Raw genomic sequence first — 24,393 nt, 5'->3', positions numbered from 1 at the left:
AGCATAATCTCACAAAATTCTATAAAAATCCAAAAGGAAGCAGACTGTTCACATTCAATGATCCAAAATAACACATTAGACACCTTCAAAACTAACTTCTAGGCACACAAAATATTAAAATCCTGCTGTTTTTTATTTTTATTCTTTCAGGTTTGATGTATTCAACACCTGAAGCTTACGGTAAATAGTTTGGGATAAACTATCATCTACGTCCACGTCATCTACAACACTTCCTGCCCGTCGTGGTCTTTTGCTTGGCATAATGGACTATTTTTAAGTTTAAAATTGGAAAACGCTTAAAAAAACATGAACTCGTTATTCTTAATGGAAAAGTTGAAGATTCCTTTACAACCCCTTCGTCAAAATCCAATATGGCCGCTCTGACTATAAAGTATAGTTATAGCTAGAGTAAAAGTTTCTTAACTCTTCCATTTCTACCTCTGAGGGTAGTTAGCATTTCTGTTCAGATGTTTGTGGTTATTTACTCTGCATCAAAGTTAATTTGTTAGAACTAACTTTGGTCATAATAATGGTGCCAAACTTTCTTTTCAAAGTTTTTGCCAAACTCTCTTTACCCAGTTCTGATAATGCAGTTAAAACAAACATTTCCAAACATGGTTGTTTTTTTTTTTTGTTCTTGTATTAATAAATACAAAATTAAAGGCTTTTTATATAATAAAAAATCTGAGTGAGATTGTGCTACGACAGCAGAGAAAAGCCAGACAAGCAATTTTTAAATTTTTTACACACATCTTTAAGGCTGCCGGTAAACCCGTCCACATCTGTATTGTGGCTCAGGGAACATGGTGAGCAACATCTACGTGCAGGTGTGCACCGCATCTGCAACCGGTTACGTCATTCCAGTCATCTGTTCCTCATCATTGTCTTACGCCCGTCTCTCTCTCTCTTTCTCTTTCTCTCTCTGCGCTCCCTCCATCCAGACGTGCTGATTCATGCTCGGGTGTCGGGTAAACTCGGAGTCACTCTCGTTCGCTGTGATGATGAATTTACGATGAGCCCTGCCAGCTCCGGGAAACAATCGCTGCAGTCTCAGCTGCTGCACGGGGGCCCTTTGGAGTTTATTTTTAACCCAGACGTGATTTATTTAGCAGTCTGCTTTCTTGTTTTTTGCAAGCAGTCTGCTGAGCTCAAACCTGCGCTGTGTTGCTCCGTCTCATCTGTCCCTCCGCTGTTATGGTTCATTGTTTGTGTGCCGCGGCCGTCAGCCAGCCACTTAATTTTGTTTTCCATCGTCCGGGGCGCATATGGCTGCTTTTTTATAACTGCTTTACAGCAAATAATGTCCTGTGCCACATTAACCATCTGTGAATGCATTTACCCAATTGGTGTCATTTTTCATTAGGCCTAGATATTTAAAACGGAACTACTTTGAGTGAAAATTACTTTATTCACCCCATTTGGTTTATTTTTACTTGTACTTTTTACTGCACCTCCATATGTGCAGATAGAAGTCTGATTTATGCTTTTTATTTCATTTTCTGCTGCGTTTTTACCTGCGCAGTGCAAATTAATGCTGGTCAAAATTCGTCAACACAATGTCAAACTAAGCATAGGCTGAATCCCAACACCAAGCTATGCCAGACTTTTAAAATTACACTTCAGCAGCTAAGATTTCTCACACAAAAAGCTTTTTTTTTCTCCTTTCTGTTTCTTAACATTTCCTTCACTATCCAGTGTTGCCAGGCAGGATGACACATTTTTGTGTTAACACCATATTCTGACCCTACGACCTGATTTTTCCACTATCCTGGCTATTGCCTTCTTGCGCAACTGAACTCAATTCAACTCTCACTGTGTGGGCTTTCTCCCATTGACTTGGATTCCCTCTGGCAGATTTGCAACTCGGCCAGTCAGCGAACAGAAGAAGTTGTGGATGTCGATTTTCTGCCTGTAGTTTTAGCCATGGCGGCGGAGGAATTGAACAAAGCCGTCCAGACTCTTCCAAATATTGAAGTATCATTAACAGCCATTTTGTTCAGTTGGACACTTCTCTCTTTGCAGTGGAGGAGGGGTGTTTGCAGAGCAGGCAATTTCCGGTAAGCTTCATAGTGTCGAACTGGCGCATTACATTTGTCACAGACAACCCTTAGTGATTGGGTAAAATTTAAACCGTCAACACAGTCCACGCTTCCAGGAAGTAATCATTTCTCAATAGCCAAGAGTTGAGAACTTCTGGACGAAGTGAATCGTAGGACAAGGGGCTGGTTCTTACCAGATTTTCACAGCTGAAGTTGAGATTTGTCGTACCAGGCAGTCTTTGCAGTCCGTTTTTGTCTAGTTTTGGTGAACCTGTGCAAATTGTAGGACAGGGGTTTATTTGAGCTGCATCACCATGTCTATATGCATGAATGGATTAAATTCTTGAAGTTTTTGACGGGCAAGTCAAAGTCAAGTCTCATTGTGTTTTTGTTCTCTTGGCTTTTTTTTGTTGTTGTTAAATATGGCAAGACCTCGATTTCCAGGTGGATTTTTATAGAACAAACATTTGGTCTACAACCCTGAATTGAACAGTAAACCCTCGTTTTTCGTGAGGACTGCGTCCCAAAAAGAACCCGTGATAGGCAAAATCTGTGAATTAGTTACCTTCATTTTTTACAATTATTATACAGCATAATTAAATACTCTACATTGAAACCAAAGAACAAAACCTGTTTTCAGGCCCAAGCATTTTTTTTAAACAAATAGAACGCTTTCTTACAAATAACTACAGTAAAATAATCATTTTAGTCATCAGTACGAAGTACAGTAGGACAAATTGTGACTGTTCCTCTGACTGTGACGCTGCAGCCTCACTTCGCTCTCTAGTGGCTTTTTCTCCTGCAGCCTGTGGTGCAGGTGTGTTTTTTCGAGAGAAGAACATAATTATCGGTAGTTGTTGTTGTCGCTCTTTTTTTCTTCTGGGCAAAAATATTTTCCAAGCTGTATTATGCATATTTAAATACCGTAACGTTATTGGCACACATGTAGAGAAGAAGCACAGAGACTGTTTAGCCAATCAGGACGCAGAACACAACACTGTGGGGAAAAAAAAACTGCACAAAAAAATCCACGAGGCCGTGAAAGGTGAACCGCGTTACAGCGAGGGTTCACTGTATTCTCAATAAAATTATACCGCTTTTCCAATGGGTAAAGAGGCCCATCACCACCAATCATTCATTGATTGGAGATTTTGTTCCCTTCCCCACCTCCCCCTAGTTGATTCCTGAACCAAGCCAGGACTGCCGCCCGCACTAAGCAGCCTGGCATAAGTGTGAATTATAATGACAAACACAGCAAGGAGTCTCTGTCTTGTCAGTTTCCCACTGAGGTCTTTTCTGCTCGGTATAATGACTCTATAAATCTCATTGAACAGCCAGCTGAACCCAACGACATAATGTCGTTTTAAGGGTCAGGCACCGAAAGAGCTGAATTTCACAGTTCTGCAACATTAAGACATTTATCTGGTCCAACGGAACAGATTTTTCTTTTGAGTTATTTTTTTTTCTCTTTTATTGTGGTGTAAATTGCTGACTGGTGTGTTGAATCCAGTTTATTTGTACAGCACATTTCAGCAACAAGGCAGTTCAAAGTGCTTTAAACCATTAAAAACATAATAAGAGTAACAAATTATGAAACGAGCACTGAATGCAACACCTTGTCAAATCCCAACATCAAAATCAAGCATGTTGATCAATGTTCCATTTTTATTAAATAAACGGCGACTATAAGCTGGAGGGTTTTAACCTAGATTTAAAGGAGCTCAGTGCTTTGGCTGTTTTGCAGTTTTCTGAAATTTTGCGATGCATAGCAGCTGAATGCTGCTTGTGCATGTTTGGTTCTGGGAATGCAGAGTAGACTAGAACCAGGAGACCCGAGTGATCTGTAAGACAAAACAACAGACACTTCTTGTATCTGATTTCAGAGACGCTGATTAATTGAATTAAAGTTGATCTATGAATGAGGAAAATATTGGAATCTTAATCAAGAAGCTAAGACTCTAAAGAAAACCTAATATTGCTATTGGCTTGGGGGGCTTATTGGTGCGTCTCTTTCCCTGATCGCTTTGCAGACATTGCTTACACGATGCCCAGTCCTGCATATGGAGCTGGCCACGTCGCATCAACGCATGCTGTTCCCCATCCTCTGAAATCGACGCGACCCGGCGGAGTGTGTCGTCCAGCTCGTCCGTCACATCTCGTCCGTTTCTGAACAGATGCAGATATTAATGGGGAGTCTCCTGAGAGTTTAGAAGGTTAATTAATCTGTGGCTTCAGGCAATATGGCAGCAGCATCAACCTTCACATACAGGAAGCAGCAGACCCTCGCCTAAACAAACAGATGGGTCTTCTTGGACCGAGCATAGCTGGTCACTTGAACTGTATTAGGAAGAGACACGTTTAATGTGATTGTGTGGTTTAGCTGTCTAGATTAGAAATGCAACATGCATGGCTTTATATTTCATATACTCTTAGTGTAGGGATTCTGTGTGGATCTCTATCCAAGTCTGAGGAATCCCTCTGAACAACATCCTGTAGTATTTCATAAAAATTTTAAAAGACCTGTGGAGTTGCGTAAGGAAGCACCCTGGGAACATTGCGACCTGCAGATTCCTGCCGCATGTTTAGCTGCTGTGCATGTCGTAACAGCAGGCATGAGGGGGAGGACAGGAGGAGGTGGGGATGCAGCCTGCGGAGGCTGAGCTAGCTTCACTGAAGCTACATAAAACAAAGGCGTAAGTGGAGTATGTTTTGGGGTTTTTTTCTTTTTTGCAGTTGTGGCTAAGCAGATGGCCTTTTTTTGTGTCTGTATACTCCAGTTAACGACCAATCGATTTAATAAATTAGTTGACTATTATTTCAGTCGATTAATTCGATTAATCGTCTCTCTTCTCTTGGATTCCAAACTACTACCTTTTATAAAATAATCTGCAGTATTCATATATTTAAAAAATATATATTTATCATTGGCGATAAGACAAAAATCCGCTGATCGATGCACCTCTAGGTTTCCTTCCCAAGCAATAGATTAATTGCGTGGCATTCGGGTGCAGTAAGTTCAGCTCCTCTGCCTCCAAACAATGCTTCTGCAGGTAGCAGAAAGGCTCTAAATATCTTCCTAGTGTTGTTTTAGCATATGTTCAGTCTGATTGTATGTCTAAAATGGGAAAAGCTCAGTGGGAGTCCGTCTTGCCACGCCCTCGCCTTGTTCTGTCGGAAGATTTATTAGCTGCCGTCAATATTTGAAGGAGGTCACCTGGGAGTCGCTGTAATGATGCAGGAGACATCATGTTCTCCTCTGTGTTTATATTTTAAACTCTACCACCTTTTGGTAATGGGCTGCTCCAGCGGCGGAGTAGCGAATCCTCTGGTCTGTTCACTCAGCGCAAGTGTGTGGTTATTGCCTCATATTTGTAGATTAATAATGGAGAAAAAGAACCCTGTTTTTATCTAACGGTGTGCAGCTGGTGGGGGGGGGGAGAGTCCTACTTCACTACATTTATACAACCTGGTCACTTTGGTAATTTCTCTAATAACTTGGTCACTTTAAAATACATTAACTTTACTCTTACATCCCCAGACAGTTTATTTATTCATTTGCATACAGTATATATGTGTGTCTATAAATTCCTGACCTGCTTGTTCCAACTCTTTCCGACTCCCATTTTCTTAAGACTTGTAAGCTCATTCCTGAAATTCTGAGTTCAGCTGTGAACAAACATTGAATATACGGTGGAGGTATTTTTTTAACAGAGGCGTTTGTTTTAAATCAACACAAAAAACCTAAACGCATTACAGTATTATCAATAGGTTGTAGAGCAAATGGACCTAACCTTTTCCTTAGAAAACCCAACTTAAACTGAATAATCGACAAGGTTTCCCCCAGAAAACTTGCTAAGCCCGGTGGTGGAGCGCTCGGCAGTCAGTCATCCAGTGGCCTGTCGTGTTTTTGAGTTAAAAAAAGGTTTAAGGTTGACAGGAAGTTTTAAATATCACTTGATAATTATGTGTTATTGGGAGATTAATAACTGAACACCAGTGTTGTAGTCAAGACCACCTAACCCAAGACCAAGACAAGACCAAGACTTTTAGGGTCCGAGACCGAGTCAAGACCAAGACCTGTGCCCCGCGCTACATGACACAATAAAATGTGAAATATGATCAAAATTGCTAATCAAATTGATCTGAAAGATTCACATTCCCATAAAAACACCTAGATATTAAATACTTAGAGCTGAAATAAATTTAACCAATATTAAAATCTAAAAAGATAATGCCCTGCTCAATTTCCCATATCATTCATGTCAGACATCACCACTGTCTGCACCATTAAACATAGCAATTGAGGCAATGCCCTGACGGTAAACAATGCTCAACTACGAACACTGACCAAAGAGCAACAACCAAGAAGTAACCAAGCACAAGGCGCTCACCATGACTGTTCTGACCCTCCCTCCCACTGCATGAAGCCAGGCAGCACAAAGCTGTAATGTCTCCCATCATGGCAGACATTACAGCTGCCACTTTAAACAAAAACAATCAAAGAGCAATGCGCATTCTCTGAGTGCTCTTTTGTTCTTGTGCTTTATTTATTTGCTAATTAAATAAATATCAATGTATATAATTAAATAAAATAATGATAGCTACTGCAGTGTACGCAGAGCATTACAATAACAAAGAACGGCTCTCAGTGAGGCTCCAGTCCTTTATTCTTAGTAAAGAGAAGTTCAGGAGACTCTGATCGTTCATCACTATATTGTAGACTTTTGGACACAGTGTTGTCCCATATATGCGACATGTTAGTCAACACTTCTGCACAATAATTCAGCGCATTGAGGGACTTTTTTTAAAATCTCAAATGCTAACGTGTCTCTGTACAGCTAGCTTTGCTAGCATCACGTCACCGGAGCAGCTTACCTTTCTTTGAGCTTCTTTTCTAAGTGACGAAAAAGGTCTCAGAGCGCTGCGTGCGAGTGAAAGGTGGGGAGAGTAACAGAAACACGTAATTGGTAAGTCACGTTATTGCTTGGATTTTAGTCGGTGCGTTTTGCATCCAGTGAAAACAAACATGTTAACAAATAAACTGGACAGTGTGCTGTAATTTTAGTGATATTTCCACAGTCGCGGTCTTGAAATAAAATCCCGAGTCCTCAGCGCTCGAGACAAAACCGAGACCAAATGCGGTCCAGTCTGAGACAAGATGGAGACCATCTAAAAATGGTCTCGAGACCAAGACCGGTCTCGAGTACCACAACACTGCTGAGCACAAACTATAAAGTCTTAAAAAATGCAAACATAAAAAAAAACTTAAATAATAAGCCATGCTTAGCCTGGTGGGGGCACAAGTAAAGCCTGGTGGCCCACCAGGCTTACAATACACTGGAGGAAGCACTGATCTGATCAGAAGTTTGTTGTATATATCCTCATGTGTTAAGAGAAAGCAAAATTGGCATCAGAAATCGGCATCAGGAAAAAGCTGGTTGTTGCATCTCTGCTTCAGATGATGACTAAAAGCAGTCAGTTCACCTGAATGTAAAGTTGAGTTAAAAATTTCACCACAAATTGAACTGCATCGTTTTTACTTAACTCCCACTCTGTCCAGCAACCTTTCTGCTTTTGTCTCCATCTACATTGTAGAAGGCTGGATTTGGAAGTTGGCTTGTGCAGCGTCCTACTAAAGCGTCTTCTCATATCCGACATAAACGTTTCCTCTCCTTTCTCCCCACAGATCCAAAACGATTATCACCAGACGGCCGCTCGTGTGAGTTTATCACTGACCCCTCCGAAGGAGCTTTAAGTACAAGAAAACAAGCAGCCGTTGAGCCAGAAAGGATTCCTTTTCTCCGGGCGAACTCTGCGTGTGCGGACCTCTGAGAGCGCAAGAATCCAGTCAAGGACACGCTCACTCCCTCCTTCGCCTGCCTTTCTCAGCCTGCAGGAAGATGGGAGTGAAAACATAGCTGTGCGGATTCAAGAGGAGCTCTTAATGAATTCCAGGGAATCCTAAAAACAAACTGAGCATTTGTCGGTGTGCAAGAACTCGGCGGCCATGTGCTCGGTCGCCGTGACCATCCGGCGTCTTTTGGCTGCCGCGCTGCTATTGGCTGGAGGCCTGGAGTCGGCGAGCGAAACTGAGGAGGACGTCACGCCACGCATCAGCTTTCCATACAGTGAGTAAATGCATCCACCTGCTACGCCGTTCGCTCAGTCGTCCTTGAGGTTGGACAGCTGTCCAGTAAAGCCTAATGGTTTATTATTTCAAATTTTAGTTCTTATTGACAATAAAACATGAATTGGACAGTACAACCATTCATATTCTCATAATAGGTGGAGAAGTCATTCATTTACACATTTTAATTAATGCATTTTTCTGCTCCTTTTATGACTAATGTACAACAACTTCAGCGAATCTTAAATACAATTTAATTTCAGTCAGGTTGGGTTTTTAAGAAAATAATTTTAAATCAAAGTTACTGCAGTTCATTTAAATTTGGTGCATGCATTTAGATCAAGTATTTAAACATGCCTGTTGGACAACGAACATGCACGATAAATGCTTATTTTTTCAACAAATTCTTCTTTTTAAAATTTATTTTAACTCAATTTTTTATTGTATAATTCCAAAAAGAGACTTTTCCAAGTGAATCACTGACTATTTTTTTTTTTTAAAACAAGCCATTCTTACTGATGTGTGTACTTGGTACTATAACTGTTGTCATCCTAAAATGCTGGGAGTTTTTTTATATTTTACTGACAGCAAAAAAACAAAGGGTGTTTTTTCATCAGTGGATTGTTATTATGACAAACTCTAAATAAAAAGAGAAATAATTAGCTCTCTCTGCTTGTTTAAACACATCGACTTGAATAGTTAAAGTGCATGCGAGCTGGAAATGAAAATGTACGGCCATGTAAAACTGAAACAGCAGGAAGGGTTGGGATCTCAGGTTTAAACTGCGTTTGGTTTTGTTTTGTTTTTTTCAGTTTTCTAGATGTCGGGTCTGTAATATGGGTGCAAACAAGTCGACAGGTGTAGACTAAAGGTACAGTGGTCTGGGGGTGAGTTCAGCTAAGGTCCAGGTCTTCCCAAAATGAAAGCAATCAGGTTTGAGGCTGGCGGCAGGATTGATGGTGATGGATACCACAAGGCCTGGGGGGCCATGCATGCCAACTCAAAAATCAACCAAGGAACAAACACCGCATGTTCATAAATACATGCAGGTGCAGGTTTTTTTTGTTCCCGCAGGGTTTTCATTAAACACGCTACTGTGCATAAGATCTGTTGCCTCTGTTTCATTTTGAGCTTTTATGGAAAGACTGGAGGGGAAAAAGAGCCTGGAAGCTTTTCTGCAGCTTCAGTTCATTGCTGAAGTGTTTACACACCTGACATTTTGATTCGTCTCCTCAGAACAACAAACTTCTATTTGTTTCTTTGAGATTCGTTGTGCTAAAACAACACAGTAGTGCTTATTTGTCATATTAAAGGAAAACAATGCATTATTAAACTTTGGATATGTAATAACATTCAACGCAAATTTCCACTGCACATCGACATAAAAACACACAATAACTGTGCCAAAATTGAATGGTTAAGATTGATGCATGTTCTTATGTTGGCATGGTCTAGTCAAAGCCCATATCTAAATTTAATAGAGATGTGATGAGACCTGAAAATTGCTGTTCACAAATGCACTCTGTCCAATCTGACTGAGCTTGAGCCATTTCACAAAAGAGAGAGGGGGATCATAACCCACTGAAAACCACAGATCATTTCACAACCATGTGCTTTGCCTTGGCCTGTGACCAAATGTGAAAAATGTAGGAACAGTATGCTACAGAGCGTGTGGTAAGTGTGAATAAATTAACACATGGTGTGGCAATTCTAATTTGTATGGCACTTAGTTCTGAGGAGACATGACTCAGTCGGCTCGCTGTAAGGCTCTGTACGTCCTAAAGACGCTTGGTTCTTCCTCCGTTTTCTCTCCAATTGTCCTTTTTTAGTAATACGCAGCCATCTGCTACCAAGGAACTTGACGTCGCCCACATCTAGCTGCTGATTTTAAGTGGAAAGCCTTTTCGCAGCTGACTGCGTCATTAAATGCAATCGCTCTACATAACGATATATGAAGTGTGGATTAAGCTGTATAGCCTAACAGCAGGCTGCTGTGTTTTCAGCATTCGTTTAGCTGACAGCCTTTTGGTAATGGATTGATGCTTTGTGGGAGCTTTTGACAAACAGAAACGCTGTTCAGATGTGGCTGTCAAGGGAAATTGACTGTGTTTTTTTTTCTTCCAGGAAAGCCTCTCTTTACAAACTCTTTATTTGTGAAGCAGACAGTTGCTCATAAGCAACAGGTTGCTCCTTAAAATCGCCTCCTTTCTTTTCAACGTTTCTTTATTCTCATGCTTGGAGACACTCCGGTCCAACAATAGCCTAACTGTAGGCGCGACAGCTACACACCGGTTCGCTTCTCAGCCAACTGCGTGAGGCGTCAAATGTACCACCCTACTTGGCATCATCCACCATTAAGAGGAAACCATTTTCCTTCTTTAGCGTGAAGGGACTCCATTGATGAAACAGACTGGTTCCCAGCAAATCAGTATTTTTCCACTCTCCAAAGTTTCCCTTCCTCTGCATTAGTGATCCAAATTCCATCTGCTCTGACACAAAACACGTGTAAGGCAGCGCATTTTGATTATATCAGTATAAAATGTCTTTGGCACACATTGCACATTTTTCATAAACAAAGTGTTTAACTTTACTGCCTTGCTGAAAGTTTCTCCTACAAACCAGGATCTCTGTTTTTGGTGTGTGCTGCCTGTAAGGACAAAGGGTCCCTGGATATTTTTCTGAGAGGGGATCCTTGCCCTTTTCCTAGAAAAGCATCCTTTTACTTAATTTGTTTCCTTCCCCCCTCCATTCCTCTTTTCTTGCTCCTTCCTTCTCTCCTAATGAGCAAGCTAATCTCAGATGTGCAATGAGTGAAAGGGTTTTGTGGCAGAAGGAGGGCTTGTCTGTTTTCCATTATGCCTTACAGGCTTCAGGGCAGTACATGGAGTATCAAGAGGCTTGAAGCAGTAAGTGTTGGTTAGGCAACCATGCAGTATGCATCCCTATTGGTTGTCAGAAACCTCTTTGGCAGCTTGTCTTCCTACAAAGATGCTCAGAGGAAGCTTTTTTTTTTTTTTTCTTTAAAGCTGCTTTTGCCTTGAGAAAATGGACATTGACAGATTATGCATTAAAACCAAATTATGATGCAGGAAAGCAGAATTTATAGGTTAATCAGGAGGAGTCTACCTTTAGCCTTTTAGGATAACACCTGGCAGAGCCCAGAGAGCCAATGCTCAATCATCAGGGCTCCTCGCTGAAGGGCCCAGCATGGTCAGGCCAATGCGTCGAAAGCAGTTCTCATTGTCGCAGTTGCATGACGAAAATGTCCGCCTCCTGTTGTACACCCCTTGTCACAACTCCTCCTTTTCACCTTCTATGCATGCAAGACTATTGTTCGATTGGTCAGACATTCATGGCAGTCTTTGTTGGACCAAAACACTGAACTCCTCAGCTCGGTTCTGGTCCGATGCAGCAGGCGAACGTCCCACAGACGATTTCATGGAAAATGACATTTTCCATGTTGTCTGTGTTCCAGTCATCATTTCCTCCTCCTTGAAAATGTGTATTTATTGAGTGACAGAAATATGTCACCACTTGCAATAAGCACAACACATTCTAGCTCATCACGTTAAGACACCACATTAGCTGTTTGGGTTCAACCCTGCCTTCCCAATGAGAGTAAAACCGAAGGGAAACGCTCTCCTGAATACGCCAGACCATAAAATAGGGTAACGAACCGTGCCGTACCGTTCATTGTTAGTGAAACTTTTTTTTTTTCTGGTGAAAACCCAGGGTAGACCCAGAACTCTCTGAGGAGGCGGATGATGGCAAAGCGGTAGGTTCAACAGGTATGACCTGAAAACCAACATGAGCCAAAAATAACTTTGTTGTTTAAGTATTTGCTTTTAATTGAGGTCTTGGTAGGAGACGTACAGACTTTTCCTTCTAAAAGGAAGAATATTGGTCAGTTCTGCTATAACGACTTTCACATCGACGTCCTGTAGGAAACAAATGATGATTAGTGATGATTAATGGATGCCCGGTGTACACCATGTCCTTTCCAGTCTCTGCTAAGTTAATGTTTAGCGGATATTGTGCGCCCTCTCTCATGCATGCTAATTTTTTGACCTTGGCAATGTGTGGACCACAGTTCAGCAACCAACAGAGGAGAAGCTGAAAAAAATGTGGGGTAGAGTTGGCTGGGGTCAGATAAAATACTCATGGGATTTTAGACATGCTCCGATGCCCACCTAAATCCCAGCAGAGGACACGCCCCTGAAAGAAAAGCAGCCTGTGGCTTCCAGCAGAGGTGGCACTCACAAGTGCCTGCACACGAAACCGCAACGGGTGCAACAATGGAGTGTAATTACAGCACATCAGCTCCGTTTGTTTCAGCCATTTTAATGACTTTGTTGCTTGCACGCTCCAGGGAATGTAAAGAAGCGCTCGGTCTGCACAGATTTCCATCAGCAGCCTTTTGATTTAAAGAAAATGGCAGGCGGCGAGAAGTCTTTGTGTTGCTGTTAATCGAGGAGGACAGAGAGGAATGTGAGGTTAGAGTGTCATCGGGTGATTTTTGTGCTGCAGCGATGAAGAGTCCAAGAAAAATGTGGTTTGTTTTCCACCCATTTAAAGATTTCTTTTCTTTTGTTTGATATGGGTGGGATGGTGCTGGGTGTTCATCACCCTGGTTGCTAGAGTCTCTCTAACAGATGTGCTCTGTCAGACTTGTTGCATTCATGTGGATGTCGAGCAGGATGTTTGCTTTTTTTCTACCTTCCTCAACATTAAAACTGAAAAGAATATGCTCCATTTATCCCAGAATGAAGCATGTTTTTGTCTGACAGGCCATTTATGATCTTGCCGATGTCGTACACAATCAGTTTATGCCAGGTTTAAAATCAACTCTGCTGTGTAGGTAAATCCTAGAATATGCTGATCCCATGTATCCTTCAGCTGCTATAGATATGTGCACTATGTATGTAAAAAAAATAAAATAATAAAATCAAACTGTATATGGAAACGAGCTCCCCAATTTCTGTATTTTGTCAGCAAGGCCAGAATGAGGAAGCCTTTCTTTGAGCTGGTAGTATGCAGCAACAAGTGGGGGAGGGGCAGTACTGCATTACTTTGAGTACTCTAGTTATGACACAATTTCTTGGGCACATTTTCGACCACTTTTTTTTCCCCCACTCAACTTTCCATGAATTCTGGGATGCAGCTCTTTGTGAACTGACTTCTCTATTAAGAAACTTACATTTTCCACTCAGGGTGTGAACTCAGCAGTTTTCACCATGGTTGTTTAGGCCATAACCTAACACATGTTTGGAAAGTCTTTAGGTTTTTTTATTTTTATATTTTAAATAAATATTTTTAGTTAAACATTCACATTTTTAGAGATATCAGGTTTAGGGTTTTGTCAGCAATAATGATGAATTAAAATGTGCTAAAAGAAACTCTTGAATTGCATCAGCCTAACAAAATGTACACAATTTTCTTTTTCATTAAATCACTTTAACAAATTAACTTTCAGCAATGAGCTGAAAAGACACACTGGCCTTTACAGTCCAGTGCATTATAATTTGTACATTTGACACCATTTTTAAGATTTAAATCTCTATTTTATCAGGATAAAAGTGCACTGAGATTAAAAACCTCTTTTTCAAGGGAGTTCTGGCCAGGAGGCAGCAACAAATACAATACAAAAAAAAATTCACAGTTGGTAGAAAAGGTCAAGCCATTAAAAAACAGGTACATGTCATAGAATCCACCTCAAAAACTTTTAGATTTTAAAGCACTAAGCGAGATGAATTCAGTCAATCATAGTGATACAGTCAATCAATCAGTTTTATTTATGAAGCACAGTTCATACTAAAAGCAGCTCAAAGAGCCATGCAATGTTTCACATAACGGTGTGATCGAGTACAAGTATGTTTATGTGCTAGAAGAAACTTAACATTTGATTTGAGTCACATCTGGAAGGGCAGCACCAGGCTTCTCATGCGTCCCTCATTAAAACTTTCTAGATCCTGTTCCAGGACGTTAACACGCTCCACATGCCTCGTTCTGATGAACATGCGTGCAGAAACGGCCTGTAGCTGTTCTTTCTGGGCTTGCCTGAGAATACTGGAGATGTATCCAAAAGACCCCATTAAAGGGGCAATTTTTCTTTAAAGTGGCAGCAACTGGCCTTCCTTTTGCTGCCATAATCCACAAATGCGTTGACTAATCCAATGATTCTTCACTCGTTTGGGTCCTCATAGCTTCATGACCACAGGAACTAAATGTAGCGGGGAAAGGGCAAGAGTTAAAGCAGCCATTTAGCTAAAGCTGCGTGTAAGACGAGGTAAACCGTCAGCAAAGAGTATAAATCCATATGTTGGGACACTTCTCCTCAGTCAACGCTGTGGGTGAGTGGAGAGATGGAGCAACTTCAGGCTGCTCTTCTCATCAAGAGCCTCTCCAGGGACTTCACATACAGATGGAAACATGGCAGAGGACTGTGTTTGGATGAGGTGGCACCACTTCAAAGACCTTTAACATGCCAGTCCAAAAGTGAGAGGCTCTTTACAAACTGGAAGCCGAAAAATCGACAAGTGGGCATTGACTTGTAAAAGTACAACGAGGGGAGTCCGTGGCTGCAGAGAAACCGTCTGTAACGATGTTTAAGCCAGCTGGGTTTTTGGTAGCACCCAGAAGTATGGTTTTATTTCCCTGCTCTGAAACACTTGGCTGAGCTGTAGAAATACTATAATGTAAGTCATTAAGCACAAATCTCAAGTGTCCTCAGTCATGCTAATGGAATTTTTTTCTCTGTAGATGTTGCTGGTAAAACAATCAATTTGTGCTAGACATACATACTTCCTCAATTGTTGAATATCGTTTAGGATGCATTATTTATTCATTGAGTGAGTCTTTAAGTATTGTCTTGTGGTTCTGTCTCTGCACACACTCTGGCCTTGTTGTTGTGGACATTTTGGGCGGGGTGGTGTGACAGGGATTTTCTGGTACTGACTCTGGCAGGTGATCCATTTCCTTAACAGAGACATGCTTAGCTGCCGCGCTAAGCATGGCGGCCTTCCTGCGTGGTGTGAGTCAGTCGCACTGGGGAGGGGAGGAGTTGGACTATTGGCGTTTGCTATGACCGGACAAAATAAAAGCTAGTCATAAACCATTTGCTACACTTACAAAATAAAGGGGAAAAAAAAACTTTATTTGAAACATCCAAATGAATACTGGCAGCTTTTTCCATCAAGGAAATAACTTCATAGCTGGAGTGGAGTCCAGTCAGGCCAATAGTTGGTCGTTTAGTGTGCTAAATACATTAATATAATTGTCAAAGACCACCAGTGAGGGTGTTCTTGTCCCACCATTATCACAATCCAAGTTGGCATCTTGGTGCCAGGTCTAAACTGCTTCTATGTGGCGTCATATCAGATTTTGTTTTTTTTTTTTGGACATTTGTCTAACCGTATGTTCATCACCAGTTGCCTTCTTCCGAAGTCTCCTTTTAGCAAACATTGCATTCTTCAATTGGTCCTATTCAGTCCATTTGACACAGTGTGTTCTTGGCTTCGCAAAGGATGGAACAGTTTGTGCCTCCTGTAATAACTGTAAGGCAGGACTTTCGTTGAGGTAAACAAACCTTTCAGGACAATATTTACCAGCCCCCGTGAAAAGATTTGACAAAAGTAAAGAGTCTGAGGAGTTTCCCGACACACAACAAGCGCAGACGTGTTTGTTATGCGTTGCTAGTGAGAAAATTATACCATCTATCCGTCTTTGTGTCTTTAGGGTCGCCATATTTGTTTAAACAGCTCACCCAAGACAACACAGAGTGACTCTCTGTCTCACCAATGTTGCATCAAGGCTTTTGTAAGCTTTAAGGTGCAGTGTCGCGTGGGTGCATGCCGTCTTACGGCGCATGAGTGAGACCTGAAAGCCTTTAATTACAGAATACCACACCACATGCAGGATGTGTCTTCGCCTTGTTTTGATGCACTGACTTCATGCTCACTTTAGGCTTTAGGTCTCTTAGCCATAACATTTTCATCAAACACCTACTTCATGGTTTTGTTTTTTTTCCAGTGGTTGCCTTGATGGGGTTTCTACCCTTGTTGCCCTTTGGCACCATTAACACATTTCTCTGAAATATAATCCTGTTAGGAATCACTGGACACAGCTCGCCCTTGGCCTCTGCTTATTATCTTCAAGGTGCATGTGTCTCTTTGTTATGGCTGGCATAAGTTCACACGCTATCGCATATAAACAGAATGGAAACAAAATTACATTTTTTCATATTGCAAGCGTCAACATATTTTATTAGCTTTTAAAACGAACATAGTTGTGGATTATTGTAAAGTGGAAGGAGTTTAATGCAAAGTTTTTACTCATTTTTTTGCTTATTAACAAGAAGAAAATTCCAGCGATCATTAGTATTCAGCCTCCTAGAGTCAGTAACTTGACTTTGGCTGCACACAGAACCAGATTTTATTGTTGTCATACAAAAAGCACAACAAAATTTGTTTCAGCACAGCCCATCCAAAAAAAAACCAGACATGGGTAGACGGGTTCCTGAGGCTGCAGCCCTGGGAAGTGCTCCCATTTCCTTAAAGAAAAAGCGTCCGCCTTCAGAGAGCAGGAACATCTTTGTCCATCTGATTGATTGATTTTTTGTTTTGTTTTGTTTTTGGGGGTTTTTTTTAACCCATGTTCTTTGTAAAGTAGCTTAAGTTCTTTCAGACGAAATGGAGACAGTCCTTCCCAACATTTAGTTTTTGCAGCCTCCTACACGTTTTCTTCCAGGATTTATTTCCATCAATCACACCATCAAGTCTGACCATAGATCAAAGTACAGCAATTTGACTGATTTAGCTCTTCTTTTTTTTTAAGGATCTGTTAGATCTCATTTAGGGGTGTCGGACTCACTGGGGCCTAGCACAAAATATACAGAAGAGACCATGTATCATTTCTCTTCCTTTTCACTTAAATCATGATAAAATAAATACAAAACTGACTTGTTTTATGCCGACTTGTTCCCTTTTGGCATTCTGTTTTTATCTAAGTCAAAAGGAATGAAAATGCACACCTAAAACAGTTCTGCTTCTTTGTATCGTTTGCCAGTACGCCCTTGATCTCCTAAAGTAACTGGATTCATACTATAACTGGTCTCTCTCCCCGTCTCCTGCACTCCCCAACAAATGATAACAATGACTTGATGGCCTTGATGTTTGCTTTTTTCGTCAGTGCGGTTTTCAAATCATGTCAGACTGAGCCTGTGTAGGCCATTGTAGCCTTGGATCGCAGATTAGCAATTCTAGTTGTTGGGGGGGGGGGGTGTATATATTTTCTGTCTTCCCATCTGAAGGGGTTGCGTTCTGGTTTTGTTTTTCACAGCCTGGCTCGAAGTGAACCTTTTTGCCCTTGTTACCCAGTTGCCTTGTGACTCAGCTCACTCTGCTCTAGTAAATCTGGGGCATGTTTACACTCGGCCCTTAGAGTCCTGGCAAGAGTAACACCTTCCATGCTGCCAAGCCATCACCCCGCCTTTTATATGCTGTTAAACTCTGGAGAAGGAGGAGGGGGGAAGTTGATCCTGCTCCCTTTTTTTATTTTATCCTCACTCTGCCATGTGCTTGCATGCATTTCTCTGCAGACTGGCACTCTTTTATGCGATGTCGGTTTACCTTTACGTTGACACTCTGAGAGGCTTAGAGATAAAGTGTGCAAACGCAACGGGTCAGATCATCTCCCAAACCAAACCTCTGGAGTGTTTCTGGTCTACAGCGTATCGGGGTTTTGTAACCTTGAAATTTTATCCCAAATTTCTTCAACTAATTTTCCTCTGTTTGACGCTCGCATTGTAATTTGTAGGACTGGTGGTGCCTGTCGGTTTACTACATAAAAACAGACCATAAGGCAGCCGTATTGATGATCCCTGGCAGAAACTGAGAGCCTGACCTGCTCAGCTGAGTAAACCACTGGGTGATGAATGGAAATCGAGTTTGAGTGTGAAGCTGCTTATATCCGTAGATGCTACATTGAGGTACTCCACTGCATCATAGCGTGGAAAAAATTCAAAAAATAACTTCTTGAAATGGCTGCATCTTGACATTTGTTACTGCCTGACATTCTGGGGGGGGGTTCTCTTCTTGGATTCCTTTTTTGTCCGGTGTGCATACTCTGTTTTTCATAGGTCAAGCTCTCAGTCCAATCATCCCGGTTACCACAACTCCTTCAGACCCATCCACCCCCTGATAAATACCTTTTGTCTGCCCTCTGAGTAAAAGTTTCATGAGTTTGCTCTCCAGTGCTCGTTATTCCATTGTCTGTCTGAGAGACTGTCACCGTGATTTATGTCAGAGAGTTTTAATATGCCGAGGAGAGGCTGCCTTTGGGTTCCAGCGAATGTCCCAAACCCTTGGGAGCCTTGACAGTCGGGCCATGATATGTCCCCTTGTTGGGAGGAGAGATGGCCCTCCTTTGTTTGTCGAGTGTCCGCAAAGTCTTAGGATACGCATCTTTATGAGCATTTACGAACACTTTCATCGGGTTACCCTTACCTTTTTTCCTTTCTCCATGCAGAAAGACATGTGTCCTGAAGGACAAAAGAGAGTTGGGTTGTTTTAGTTTTTTTTGGTTTTTTTCCCCCTCTGTGCCTTGATTTTTAGTGGCGGGCCCCGGGTCCTGATTGACTCCAGATGTCACTGCGTTTTTAAAAGAGAATAAGGGTTTGTTGATGTGGAAAGGGCCCAGCGTTTTGAATCTGGACGAGATGCGGCTCGCGCAGCTGGCTTTCACTCCCACAAGGGGAAGGATGATCATCTGCCAAACTGCCTCGAGCGCGAGATGAACCATTTGTGAGCACGTTGAGAAGTTTACGTCGCGGGCTGTAAACATTTATTGCGGTTTTCTGCCTCTATTTGCATTACGGCCCAACGCACCACCTGGGGCGTTGAAGATAAACGTGGGGCTTGGTTCCTTTTTTTTTTTTTTTTTTTGTTTTTTCTTTCTTGCCACCAGGATAGTTGAGATGTGAACTGGTTTTCTGGTTGTTCACTGGGAGTTTGGGGGTGGTGGGTGGGAGGATTGTAAGTGGCTTAATTGTGGCAGATATTAGCTTTTACAGCCCTGGCTAGAAGCTCGTAATCTTATGTGGATAAACTCGTGGGGTTTGTGACCACAACTTTTTTCTTTTTCTTTTTGGCACAGAGAGGCCATGGAGTGCGTTTCGAACGTTTGGAATAAGCAGGAAGAGACAAACATTTACAAAGACGGCCCTAAATTGCAAACAGTTTAGAAGTATGACAAACAATAGATGGAGAGATGGAGCGTCCTGCTCATTTAATGCCCGAATGACTAAAATCGCCCAGTGCAACTCTTCCACAAAGAATTTTTTAGGACTCTTGTGACACCATGTTGGTCTTTTTATTTAGTCTTTTTGGAAAACCGCTCGCACGTTAAATGTGACGGGTTGTAATCTAAAGGTAAACTGCTTCCTTTCAGCAAAACAAAAAACAAAAAGTGGTTCAGAAATGTCAGAAATGGAGCTGGAAATGTCACAGATGGTTAAAAGTGTGGAAGAAGAAAAAGATAGAAGTTGATTTACTTCTGAAATTCAGAATGCGGACTTTGAATTTATTGGCAGTGCTAGTAAAGATGTGTAAGATAACTTTATCTTTAATTGCAGTGACAATTGCAGAATAATTTAACAAAATCACTGGTTGCACCGGTTGTCAGTGCCACTAACTATCTCTTAAAAATAAAGTTTACCAGAGTTTCTAGTAACTTATAATTGGTGGTTCCTAGTTGCCCGGGGTATGTTTATTACGCCACACAGGGACCCAGTTCTTTGAGCTGCTTATGATTGGTACTTATTGGGTTGCCGTGCGCTGTTGGCAGGGTGGAGAGGGAGAGGAAAAAACAAAGAGGAGATCACTTTTGGAGAACGATTGTTAAAGATTGTGATGTCACCAAGTCTCCATAACAACCATGTTTTATTTGTTGTCGTTTTTGTTTTTACTTTCTTTTTTTTGGAGTGTGGGGACATTTTTAAAATAATGTTTAAAAAAATTGTGGTAAATTTTTATTGCAGTTTTATGCTGAGGGTTTTTCAGGTGGTGTCAACTTTGGCAAACTACAAGGTTCTGTAAAAGCACTCAGAAAACAATACAGCGATGTACTAATATTAGAAAATCTAAGTTGTACTTTTGAACACTTAAGTATTCTCAAAAGTAAGTACCTTGGTATTTTAACTTTGAGTTGTGACTGAGCAACTTTTAGTTGAGTGTGGTTTGGCCATCACTTTCAGTACTTTTACTCAAGTACTAGGGTTGAGTACTTTTGTCCAGAGTGGTCTTTTGCCCAGCAAGTCACCAAAACTCATTCATTAGTCAATCCTAAATTAGCTCAGGGCTAGAGACGTATACTGCCGTCTACGAGAACATACCAGCCTTAAATGGAAACAAAAGGAAACGTGCTTCCATGGACCTACAGTGAAACATGGTGCTCTGACTCTCTTGTGCTTCCTAGATGGAAAGACAAGTGATTTTATCAAAATGGAGCAACAAGCTCTACAAGTTTAAGGAGATTTAAGCAGTTTTCTCCCAGATGTCTCTCCATTCAGATTTGAGGTCATTTGATGGTTGTTGGTGGGTGGAACAGATGGGTATTATCCTGCAATAATGAGCACATGAGATTAAAACTCGTCAAAGGAAGGAAGCGGAAGGAAATTTTAATCCTTTATCCCCTCTGAAGAACAATAAAACAGACAGCGTTCCAGTTCTGGTTGTACTCTGAGCATCAGGACATGTTCTGTACCCTTCTGTTACTTTTCCTTCTGCCCTTCTCTCTGATAATAATCTGCTGCCTTCTCCTGTGTGTGTGTGTGTGTGTGTGTGTGTGTGTTTGTGTGTGTGTCTGCTTTCTTCTCTGTCCAGATGCAAAGGAGAGATCGGCCAAGAGATTTTCGGTAGGTGGCGTCTTCAATTACACCTCTCTGCTGCTGAGCCAGGAGGACGACATGCTGTACGTCGGAGCCAGGGAGGCGCTGTTCGCCCTCAGCCTCTCGGATATCAGCAAGACCAAGCTGCAAAAGAACGTAAGAGTAAAGCAGCGAGCCAAACGGGTTAACAGTCAAAACTACAAATTCCCCAATCAGGCTTTTCCTGGCCAATCAAGATTGGACTTTTTTTTTCTTCTCCTAATTGACTAAAACGATGGGTTCTAAAAGTTTTTTGTCTCTAGCTTGTACATCCCAGTCTTAGCCGTCTGATTGGTCCATTTTTAGCCGTCTTTTAAAAAGTCTTAAATTAAAACTTTTTAAGGTTGCACAAGCACTTAATTTAAGACTAAAATTAAGACTTTTAAAGTCTTAGTTTAAGACTTCAAATGTCTTAATTTTAGATAAGTCATTTTAAGGCCTTATCTAAAATTAAGGCCTTTAAAATTAAAATAGTAAGTTGATCTTAAATATGTTAATAAGTGTCTTAAATTTTGTCATGACAGGACTATATAATCTTGTCATGACAAAAGTGCAAGCCACACTCAGTCATCACTGTTTTCTGTGACTCAAGTGTAACTCACTGCTAGCATACCCTAGCTGGCTAGCTAGCTAGCTCTTTTGCATGTATCAAGCTAAAATTTATGGCCAGTTGGCTGGAAGAAGTTTGTACATTTAAAATCTGTGAAGAAATGGGTCTTAAATCCCATTCATAATAGTCTTAAAAAGTCTTTAGGTTTGAGTTTGTGAAACCTGCTCTCTCCATGTTTAGTCAAAACCTCCTACTTAAATTTATTTTTTTTAAGAAACTGCTGAATATGTGTCCTGCAGATGAGCCAAACTTCAGTCCATTTGGTCCATCCATCTATTATCTCTGGTTACCTTTTATTTTATTTGACTGACTCAGCTTTTCCTCCCTTTTTTTTCCCCATCTCAGCTGACGTGGGGAACTCCTGCCGGAAAAAGAGACGAGTGCAGCTTTAAAGGAAAGAACTTGGAGGTAAGAAAATCAGTCACAATGAACGCCTTCACCGTGTGTTCGGTCTCCCCTTGCGATCTGCTATTTGTTTCACATGTGAGGCAGTAACATGAGCAGAGAGCTGACAAACCTTTCCAGCAGATACAAACAGATTCATCAAGTCTGCAGGCTCCCCGGGGGAACGGCTTCTTCTTCTTCAGTCTGTCTGTTAGCTTGTTGTCATGCCAGCTGTTGTGTCTCTGGGTGAGAAGCCTCTGTAATCCTCCTGCTGCAGTGCACAGCTCTGTCTGTATTACACAAAGCTCTGCAGGCAAACTGCTCTGTATAGCAGACAGGTTTTCCCAACAGCGTTTGAGGAACGGTTTCTGTCAAACGGTCTGTGGAAGCACCGACTCGGATAGAGAAAGTCTGCAGAAGTGCAGGATTTACGTCTTCTGGGTTTGGGTTTGCATGGAAAGTTATTAGCATTTTTTTCTGTCCATTCATCATTCATTCTTCGTTCAGACTGTCTGATGGTACATTGTCCGGATGTCCGTTTATCCATCCATCCATGTAGTGTCCATCCGTCTAATTTCCATCTATCACTTTTTTATCCACTGATTGATTGATGATTGATCACTCGCTTTTTATTCCATCTTTGTCCATCTGTCTACTCCTCCACCATTACCTGTCTATCTATCAGATGTTTTTATCCATCCAGGCCTTTTCCACCAATCTATCCCTCTATTTATATCATCATCCCTCCTTTTTCATTTATCCCTTGTTTTATCCATACATCCATTCCTCTTTTATCCATTTGTTCATACTTATATCCCTCTTCTTTATGCATTCATCCATTCCTCTATTTTTGTCCATACATACATCCATTTTTCACTCATTTGTTCATCATCCCTCTTTTTTTATCCATCTGTCCATTCATCCATCCATCACTCTTTTTCTTTTTCATCCACCCACCATTAAACTGTTCAGTATCTATTTGTTGGAGTTTTTTCTTATCTATAAATCATCTGTCCTTTCATTTATTATCTGTCCAATCATCCCTCCTTCCTTCCCTGCCTCTTCATACCGGCTTGCAGTTTTTGCGGGTTCCATGTTTAAAGCTTGTTTGCTGTACAAATGCATTTAAAAATCAGACTGAGGACTGGAAACATGTCAGAATATTGATGTAAAGTTACCGTGTGTGAAGCGTGGCCGTGTCGTCGATATCTGCTCTCGGACTGTAACTTTACAGCGATTAAATTCTTCAGCGGCTTGTTGAAATGTCTTTTGACTTTCTATGTTCACCGCTCTCTCTCCTTTGTTTTCATCCAGACCGATTGCTTCAATTACATCAAAATTCTCCTGCGGCTCAATAGCACTCATCTCTATGTGTGTGGTACCTACGCCTTCAGTCCCGTCTGTGCCTACATAGTAAGTATCGATCTCTCAGTCTGACCTTTGTTCACATCCAGAAGTGAACACATCTGTCGTATAGCAAAAAAAAAAACCCAACTTTCTCCTCCTTTTACTATAGCACGCTTGAAGTTGGACATTTTTTTTAAAGATAAGTTCAGTCCCGTTTATCCTCTGAGTCCTTGTTGGATTTTTGTCCACATAAACGTACATCCTGCTGAGGTTCAGAAGCTCCCAGAAAGAAAGAAATGGATTTATCAAGTATGGCAGGAGTGAAGGCGACTATCAGAAGACATGACCTCGACTTTTACTGTTAGTGCTTCAGCTAAGCTTGGAGGCCGCTCTGCTTTTAAACAAGAGGGAATTAACCTCCCGGCTTTGGCGTCTAAGTGGAGGGAAAACACGGCCTGGCTCGGATTGGAGATGACTTGGCAGGACATTGGGCCCTGAACTGGGATTCCAACAGCAAGTATGTCCTTTCTGGGCCTACAGAAGCACTCGACAAAACAGTGTGTGTGTGTGTGTGTCTCCGTCTAATCATTTCTAACAATATAGTCCCCGAGATGCCGAATATCACCACTGATGAATAGTTTGTTTGTGAAGGCGCTAGTCCAGACAGACACGGGGGACTTTAGGAGAAATGTAACAGGACACTGAGACACTAAACAATCAGGATGAAAGACACAAACTGAAACAAGCTCAGAGTAAAACATCTGATATGGAAGAGACGGGAGAGTGTCGACCCGAGCCAGGGGCGCCACTTGTATGTTCCTGTCAGACCCGATCATGGGAACAAGTTGCCATTACTGCAACTTACCCACATCAAAGTGCTGTTTAGATGTGGGTAAAACAGCATTATAGCCATCAGGAACTTTCTTACTGATGGCTGTAATGTTACTGTAACCCTTCCTCAGTT

General features: G+C 41.5%; 1 protein-coding gene across 2 annotated transcripts in view; it reads left to right on the top strand.

The window, feature by feature from the left end:
* The window catches only part of LOC114142815 (semaphorin-4B), a 63,802-nt gene that overhangs the window by 21,688 nt on the left and 17,721 nt on the right, over positions 1 to 24,393 (top strand). For both annotated transcript variants that reach the window (XM_028014296.1, XM_028014295.1), the window contains exons 2-5: positions 7,726 to 8,167; positions 21,045 to 21,205; positions 22,044 to 22,106; positions 23,397 to 23,495. In XM_028014296.1, coding sequence (XP_027870097.1) covers positions 8,047 to 8,167; positions 21,045 to 21,205; positions 22,044 to 22,106; positions 23,397 to 23,495 — 444 coding nt within the window. In that variant the 5' untranslated portion in view covers positions 7,726 to 8,046. The remainder of the gene's footprint in view (positions 1 to 7,725; positions 8,168 to 21,044; positions 21,206 to 22,043; positions 22,107 to 23,396; positions 23,496 to 24,393) is intronic.

This window comes from Xiphophorus couchianus, chromosome 4, assembly GCF_001444195.1.
Source record: "Xiphophorus couchianus chromosome 4, X_couchianus-1.0, whole genome shotgun sequence".
NCBI lineage: Eukaryota > Metazoa > Chordata > Actinopteri > Cyprinodontiformes > Poeciliidae > Xiphophorus > Xiphophorus couchianus.
Note: the sequence above shows the minus strand (reverse complement) of the source record. Positions and strands in the feature narration are given on the sequence as shown.